The sequence below is a fragment of the Gracilinanus agilis genome, chromosome 5 (assembly GCF_016433145.1).
Source record: "Gracilinanus agilis isolate LMUSP501 chromosome 5, AgileGrace, whole genome shotgun sequence".
Taxonomy (NCBI): Eukaryota; Metazoa; Chordata; class Mammalia; order Didelphimorphia; family Didelphidae; genus Gracilinanus; species Gracilinanus agilis.
This window is the reverse complement of record NC_058134.1, coordinates 191,464,169-191,473,346: the sequence shown is the minus strand read 5'-3', so window position 1 is coordinate 191,473,346 and position 9,178 is coordinate 191,464,169. Positions and strand designations below refer to the sequence as shown.

Sequence of the window (9,178 nt, the reverse complement as noted above, 5' to 3'; positions counted from 1 at the left end):
CTCTCTAGGCACAGCAAAACAAAAACAAAATGTTAATAGCACCACATTTGCTTTCGCAAATTATATGCTTCATTGTGCCTGTGTGAGAACAGCTTTAGTGACTGAATGGAATGAATCCCACCCAAGAGGAGTTCAGGTTTTCACATCTTCCATAATTGTTCTGTCTTCTATAAACCTGCTCACTTGCAAACTATGAGGTAAGCCTAGAAATAATATTTCACTCTTTAAAAAAAAAGAATAAGCAATGACAGATTTTTGATGTCTCTGTGATGAATTCTGAGCAAATAATTTCTTTACATTTAAATAAAAGCAGTTGGGAGTATGAGGAACAAGTTTAAAAGTGCTCAGTTTGGAATGTTAAAAGGATGGGAGAATGCAGAAGAAAATATTATCGGTTTCATAGTGGTTTATCCAATCCTTGTTTCTCTTCTTCCAATTGGTCTTAATAGACATTATTATCCAGTTCTGAGACACAAGTTAACACTGCTGAGAGGATGTCATGGCTTCACTGTATAGAAATAAGACTTCAGCAAATTGATGTGCAACTCCAAATATTTTTCAAAGTCCTCAGATTATGTGGGGGGAAAAAATCAAGGATAACATGATGCTTAAAAATTTTTTATAAGAACTTTGATATTTTTCTAAGTTACCACACCAGGGCAGTAACACTTTTCTAAATTAACCCTTTGGAAAAAAAATACATGACAACCAAAGGCACTAGTTTGTAAAGGGGACTAAAGGCTGGCAAAAAATCATGAAACATATTAAGAAGGTTGAGTACAAGAATCTGAAATCATTAATAAGTATTTTCATGATTTAAAGATATATTCTAAAAATGCCACTTTTTTCCAAGTTGACAAAAAATAAAATTACTCTTAGATGAAACTTTTATGCATTTTTTTAAAAAGCTGATCTTCAAGCCCCTGAAAATAGGGGTCTTATAATGAAAACACTGACAGACCCTTCATCATAGTGGCAGTAGTCATGGATGCTGCTAGAATACTTTTGTTTTCTTAAATATTTAACATAGATAGACTTGCTTTATCTATGTATGTAGCAATTAGTGGGATTTACCCTTTAATTTTTTTAATAGAAAGTTACAGCTCATTTAAAATAGCTGATAGATACAGAAAGCATAAATATACAATAAGTTTAAACACTGATTGTACTAAATGCAACAATACAAAGAAGCAAACAAAACACAAATGGTAACACAATAAAACTGTATTACATTTGTGCTTCAAATATTACAATACATTATATACAATAGTCCAAAATAAACATCTCATGCCAAATGACACAAAACAAAGAGCAAGCAAGAGAATCTGACAATATGTACATTACCTTTTGTTTTTAATAATAAACATTCAACTCTGACGGAGAGCAATTTTACTACATACAGCTGCAGTCCGCCTTTTATTCCACACGATCATCCTGTTTCTCTATATCTACGCTATCCAATAGGTTCCTGTGTCAATTCTTATATACATTTTGAGCAAAAAAAGATAAAAGAATCTAGTGCTTTTGTATTCTTAGTGGAGTGACGTTGATAGATCAGCGAACCTGGGGTGCATAACCTTCTTTCATCAAACCCTCCTCATAGTCCGTCTGGCAAAGGATCATGTTATTCTTTAAGAAAAATTTGTCTCCGACACAAAATCTGAAAATATAATAATAATAAAAAAAGAATCATTTTGACAGATTTAAGGCCCTTTCATTATAGAGGCAGAGTTTTAAAAAGATGGTTCTTTGTCAAAGACATAATTCTCTAAATCTGAAGTTTGGCTTAGGTAACGCTTTATCAAAATGAGGCAAGTCAGAACTTTATAGACATGTTACTGGATTATTTCTAATTTTAAAACTTAACGTCTTAAAGGAAACCATCATTAAGAGATGGCAGCAAAAGCAGACCCATATTTAGCCAACAGGTTTATTTAGGGTGAGCACCTATTAAAGAACTATTCATTTGAAGAACAAATAGAACTTTATTGCTTTCTTGGAAAGAAAAGAGAAGCATTTACATTGTTTTGTCCATTTATTCACATTATGAATGGGGGTGGGGTGGGGAGGGAGAACATGAAAATAACGAGGCAGATTTTAGAAATTAAGCTCATTTAAGTGCTTTCTGTTTATCAAAATGTTTACCTTTTAATGATTAAAAATATGAAAAAAGAAAGTCTGTAGCATGACAGCTGCTTTAATAGATGATGCTGCAGGGTGATACTCCTTGTTTGTGACATGCTCACCAACTCTAAACCATCCATGGTGGCATTTTTTGGAGATTTCAAGTTAAAACAAAAAAAAATTAACTAAGGGAACACTGATGTGAATAAAGCAAACCGTTTTCATTAGTTAACTATGCATTTGACTTCATAAAGCGCTATTTAATCTATTACAGGCAATAATGCTCTTTATTAAGGCTTTTTTTTGTTGTTGGAGGGGGGTGGCAGAATTTCTAAATGATGAGACTTTGGTCCCCCTTAGGGTCAGCAGCATCTGGGCAGCTATGTGGGGGTGGGGGTGGGGGGTGGAGGGAAGGTTTATATATGTATTTAATTGTAACAATTTAACCTTCAAACAGTCCAGGCTGCTAGAGTTGACCCAGTATAACAGACATATAATTATACAAGTTGACCCCCCTGACCTTTGATAGTGGCCTCTCTTTATCAGACAGTCAATTTCTAATGATGTTCAAGTAGAAATCTAAGTGGATTGTCAGATTAAATTGTGTATTGAAAGCTACCCTTTAATGTTTTGTGAAGTTTGAGGCTTCAATGAGTAGCAGTTGGACTGATTTACATTTGCAAAGATTGGAATGCTAGACAAACAATGAACCCATTTATTTTCCAACTGGGTAGTTTTGGAAATTTATCCTTACACTAAGGAAGATAGGGGGGAATTGCACAATAAAAAAGTAGAATGAAAAGAATTAGTTTTTCCTCTTAAAGGAAAATTGGTCTGTTTATTTATGGAGTATACTTCCCCCCTCACCCCCCCCTCCTCTAGGATTACTGCCTGCTGATGATGTTGACTGAAAGGGGAGCTCTTGCAATGATCTAGAAATCCCGGAGTTATGGGAGGTCAAGACTGATATAATGAACTTTAAACAGCTTGGCCTTAGATTGTTTTTCTCTCCTTTACTAGTTGTAAATTATATGATAATTTAAAATGACGTAAGCCGTGTTACTGTAGATTATACTGGTAACTCAAAAATAAACTAAAAAACAGAAAAATGTTTGGTTGGGAAAAAATGTATCTATTGCATTTCCATCCAGAACAAAATTTTCCTAGAGATGGAACAAAATAGCACGTACACTTATTTACAAACTATAATTCAAAACCAATGATTTATAGGCCCTGTCTCGGTGAGGTGAATATTAATTTCTTAATAAAATCAATATTTCTATAATCTCAAAACGAAAACTGTTAAAGCTCTTCCTTATGCTTTATGAATTTATTTCCAGACTTAAAATGAATATCCTAAAGACTCTCCTCTTACTAACCTTAAAGAACTATAAAATTCACGTTACTATAACTGTTTACATTAAGATCAATAAAAGTACATCAGCTCTCAAAACAACAGGTGAAGTCATAATTATTATTTTACCTTTTAAAAAACCTTTTTCCCCTTTACAGACTATGAAAGTGTTATCCTCCAATTATATATTAACATATATCATTGTAATAAAGTCTTCATAGCAATAAACCATTGTTCCCATTTACCCAGCGTGATGATTTACCAAGCTCTTCCTTCACAACTATCTCCTGAGGCAGGCAGTCCATCATCAGCCCCATTTTACAGATGAGGGAGCTGAAGCTCAAATTAAAATGAAGGGAGAGTCAAACCCATATCTACTGTTTGCAAATCCAGTGTTGTCTCCTGCTTTGTAATATAATGCTATTCAATATCTGAACTGTTTTTATAGATTTACATACGTTATAATTTTACACTGTTATGGGCATCCTATGACCGTAGATTTAGAGAGGAAAGGGACCTTGAAAGTTCTTGAGTCCAATCCAGGCAGATTAAGTCACTTGCCCAGGGTCACAATGCCCAGCAAAAAGGGGAATAAAAGTTAACTCTGTAATTTTACATAGGATATTTACATTCTGAAAGCCTACAAAGATTAAAAAGAGAAACATGCAGTTGTCAAGTAATTTTAGCCCTTTACTAGGGGTTTAAATAATGAAGTTAATATTTAAACCTTACAATTATGAAAATAGTGTTTTATCACATCAATGTTATTGCTATCATATTTGAAAATGTTGTTAGACTAGATTAGAAAATGTAGAGTAATGGACTATGGTTCCATGTAAAATAATTTTATTGAAAATTTAAGTCATTAAAACGATTCCTACTTTGACAACTTTGGAATAGATATGAACTTAACAATCTTCACCAAAATACTTTTGGTCTAAAGTATAATTTCATCTTTTTTTTTCCCCTACAATGCCAATATTACAAAAGTATAAGGACTTATATATGAGGCCTGGTGGTTGCTTTTTTAGTAGCTTAATTTGAATTTGAATTCATATGAAAAAAATCTTGAGAACTTCCTGAAAGGGTTAAAAATGTTTACATAATAACACCTCTGCATTAAATACCTGATGATGCTGGGCACATAAAGAAAGCTTTAGAAAAAAATAAAGAAAAGGCACTTCCATTACTACCATCCCTTCAAAGGGTCATTAAAAGGCTACAGCTCTTAACTTTCCTAATAGGGTAAGGGCAAATTAAATCAGACAATTGCAATTTAACTGTCCCACCTTTTTCTTATAAAAACAGTTAGGTAGGACCCAATTCTCTTCTCTGTCTATATTTCTGTTTCAGGCTGACACTCAGGATTCCAGAAAACTTAAAAGGATTTCAGTGCTATACCATACCATTTTCAGATTGTGATCATTTGCTTCACTGACCATATACTGCAGAGTGGGGGAAGGATTCTTTTAAATTAAATTAATTATTAGATTATTATTATATTAATTATTTATTTTTTAATTTAAAAATTTTTCTCTCTATATTTAGTAGTACTTTGAAAATATTGTACACTATTTTGGCAAGGTGCTTTCTGAGATCTCTAACAATTTACGTTTGCAAAGTACTTAGCACCATTATCACACCATCACTCCCTAGTCCTGGTCCTCATCACAAAAGGCAGTAGGGAGAGAGTGGAAATAAGCATTTATTAAGCACCTAAATCTGACAAATGGATGATAAAGCCTTTTGACTTAAATTACTATATAGCTTACAAACTGGCCTCGTGGCTTCCAGGCACTCCTATACCTTCTAAACGCCATTTTCAACAAAGATGAATTTCTTTTTAAACCTTTCCCTTTCCTCTTAGAATCAATACTGTGTATTGGTTCCAAGGCAGAAGTGTGGTAAGGGCTAGGCAATGGGAGTTAAGTGACTTGCCCAGGGTCACACAGCTGGGAAGCGTCTGAGGCCAGATTTGAACCATCTCTAGGTCTGGTTCTCCATCCACTGAGCCACTTACATGTCCAAAGATTAACACGTGTAGAGAATATAAGATCTTTGTGGAGAGAATCATTTTTTGTCTTCATATTCCCAACATTTAGTAGAGTGTCTGGCACATAGTAAATGTTCAATAAGTCCTCACTGAATTGTATTGAATTTACCTGGTAGTATCTTGAGGTCTCCACTTGAACCACACTGCCATTCAAAATCACACACACACAAAATGCTTAACCTGCCATTTAAAGCTCACTGTCATCTGGTGCTCTCCAGCCTTCTTTCACTGAGTCCCTAACGCGAACTCTGTTTCAGAAGACATCTTACTTTTTTTCCTTCCTTCTTTCTTACTTGATGGAAACAACTTCCACAATCCTTTGTATCTCTCTAAATTCTCAACATTTATCAAGTCCCATTATGTGATTGGTCTAGTACAGGATGAGTAAGTCATCCCAACTCTTAAGGAATATCTCATCTTTTAAGTCCTAGAATTTTATTTCCTCCATGAAGTCTTTTGACCATTCCCATGATCACCATATACCTTAAAACACACTGATCTCTCTAATTTCTAGTATCCCCAAGTAAACTGTCAGACCATTCTGGGGAGATTCTTTTTGATTCTTTATAATTCCTGACACACAAGGTAAGTGTTAAAAAATACTTATTAAAAATAATTAAAATAGAAAGGATTTTTCTCAAATCCTAGTAAGTATTCAAAACACTCCGATTATTAATGGATCTTAAAGGAAGACTAATTTAAATCATTGTATTATGTTTTGACTCATTCATAATGAGAAAATGCTATATATTGTAGTTAGGAGAAGGAAATCCTGGATTATAAACAATTGCTTCCATATACATATTTCATCTTGGAGAATGAAGACCCATGGAAGATTCTAATTCATCTTTCTTTGGAAATTTGGAACTTAGATTTCTATACTTAGAAATAATATTTTTGGATATGGAGATTTTGGATAGTGAGAATTTTGTGAATGGACCAATTAGGCCTTAAAAGGCATGACTTGCTTTGAATAGTTGGAGATTTTCATTTTATACAATTAAAAATCTGAACTAAAAACCTGATAAATAACCTTACTTGACATTCATGATATCTCATTTCAAAAACAACAAAAAATTCCTCTTTGGGAAAGTTATCTATCACCAACAATTTGCCTTGTGTTTCCACTTGAAAAGCCACCAATTATTACAATTATTTGGCTGCCTAAAGTAGAGTACCATGAATTATCATGGTTTTATTGGAAACAATGGTTTTCCAAGCTAACTTCTAGGAAAAAGTGTCACCTACATGGAAAACCTTTTGTATTGAGGGTAACAAAAATTGCCTGCTTTGCTTGACTGATGAAGATTAGCTGACTTCTTGCATTAAAGAAGTTTGTCTTGTATGGGCTAAAGTGACAAGATAATAACTAAGTGCTAATTGTGCATAACCAACACTAAAGATATGCGGCCCCCTTATGGCATGTAATAAATGAAGCGACAACAGAAATATATTAGGTACTTTCATAATGATTCTAGAGTAGTGTTTTACAGCAATAAGAATATGAACAGTTTTAGAGTCAGAATTTAGGAGTGTTTGTCTTACTTGACTGAGTTCTACTGGGGAGAGAGACTTAATTGTGAATGCATTTTTTTTATTTCTGTGGTGAAATAAAATTGATGCATGATTTGTAAATAGCATTAACAACCTGCAATTATTCTGTATCCTAATACAGTTTAAGAAGGGTTTAATATTTGTATGATGATTTAATTTTATGTACAAAATATGCTTAGAATAGGGATGCTCAACCCTTAGGTCAGTAGACCAAAGTAATAAATCAATGCAATTACTCTAAGTCTATTAATAATATGCCTTTTGGAAATAAACTGCATTTGATCATTTTTTTCTGAGTCTCAGCCAAAAGTGCTTGGGTTGTAATCTGTGGTTGCAAGGATCTAGTGTCATAAAACCTACTCTTTGGACTAGGAAGATGAGCCCTTCCAATTATCCCTTGGGAGAAAGAAGTCTTCCTTTAATGTGTATTTTAATGGCACATGTCTAACTGCTTATTGAAATTCTTCAGAAATACACCTGAAGTTGTAGAAGAAGAAAGTACAGATGCTATGCATCCTTTAACCAAATCAAATGAATATTCTTTATCCAAATAACTTGCAGCACATAAAACATGAAAATGTATAACTTTGTTCCAATTCTGGATTATATGAAGCATTATATAATAATTGAAGACTGCTAAAAAAGGGAGATTCACATTAGATAATCATCTACAGAAAGTATATTCTTGACATTTAAGTTTTTCATGAGATCTTTCTTGGTCTCCCAAACTATTAGTGCTGTTCCTCTCAAGATTCCCTAGTGTACTTGTACGCACACACACGCACACATGCACACACACTCATATTGTCTTGATTAGGATGTTAAGTCCCTTGAAGTAGCATTTCCATATCTTATGGTAAAAGAAAACTCAAGTTGCCAAGGTTATTTATTTATACGCTAAAATAGAGAGATCATATAAAAATATCTGTTTTCCTCAAAACTTCTTTTGTCAATTTGTTTTAGAACTAGAGCGAAGCCCAGAGGAAGTTGGTTGGATCCACTGTGAATAATTTCCATAAAGAGGCAAAAAAAATCATTGAATATGAAAGAGCCTAGGAGGCTTACTCTTTATGCTGAGGAAGTACCACAGCAGTGTTATCATGATGAGAGTTAGCATCTACCTAATGCTATTAGAGTTGAAAAATGTTTACCAAATATTAGCTTATTTTCTCCTCACAACAACTCAAGGAAGTAGGTGCTATTATGATTTCCATTTTACAAATGAGGAAACTAAGGCACGATGTCTACTCTTTAGACTACCAATGTCCAGTTGGCAATTTTTTGAAAAGGAAATAAAAAAGAAAAGGACTGGAATGAAAACAATAATTTATTAAACTCTTACAAATATATGTAATATAATGGTGCATTTAATTAATTAGATTAATTATTTGAAGGAAGAAATTATGGAATCATCTGTTTTTCTTTTCCTATCCCAATTGGATATTTCTGTACTAAATGAATGTTAATAACACACAGCCATATTCAAATAATTCCTTTAAGTTTAGTGTACTAAATTATTTTCTTGCCTTAAAAAAGAACCAACAACTATTCCACTGCATTTGGAAGCCCCAATAAAATTTTCTTACCTTTGATTACAAAGCTGACATGCAAAGCAGTCCAAGTGGTAAACATTGTCCTTCGCTCTCATCACCATCTCAAAAGCAGGGATAAGCTTACTGCAAGCAGCACAGTTTCCTGTTACACCAAATAACCTAAAAGAATATATGTATTTTTTTTACAAAAATAAAATGATTGAAAGGGAATCTGAAATTATGGGTGAAAAAGAATCAAAACAGAGTACCACTATTATTTTATGACATATAGGTAAGCAATTTTTATGTATTAGATATAAACATTTGGGGAAGGTGTCCTATATATCATTATTTCATTCAAAGTTCTCTTGTTCAATAAAAGGAAACAGCAAAGCGGGATTATATACCCATGTGCAAACAGAAGCCATAACCAGCTTGAATACATGGCAAGAATCTTGTTCTTGGATTGTAACACGAATATAAGATCCATGTAACTTTGGTGTTATTGCCAAATTAAAAAAAAAACAACAAACAAACAAAAATATTTTAGGTGGAAAGAAA

General features: G+C 33.3%; 1 protein-coding gene across 2 annotated transcripts in view; it reads right to left on the bottom strand.

The window, feature by feature from the left end:
* Nucleotides 1–1,446: 1,446 nt before the first annotated feature.
* LMO3 (LIM domain only 3) overlaps nt 1,447–9,178 on the bottom strand; it is a 66,555-nt gene continuing 58,823 nt past the window's right edge. For both annotated transcript variants that reach the window (XM_044678289.1, XM_044678290.1), the window contains exons 3-4: nt 8,672–8,797; nt 1,447–1,660 (exon numbers count right to left, since the gene is read on the bottom strand). In XM_044678289.1, the coding sequence (XP_044534224.1) occupies nt 1,555–1,660; nt 8,672–8,797 (232 nt within the window). In that variant the 3' untranslated portion in view covers nt 1,447–1,554. The remainder of the gene's footprint in view (nt 1,661–8,671; nt 8,798–9,178) is intronic.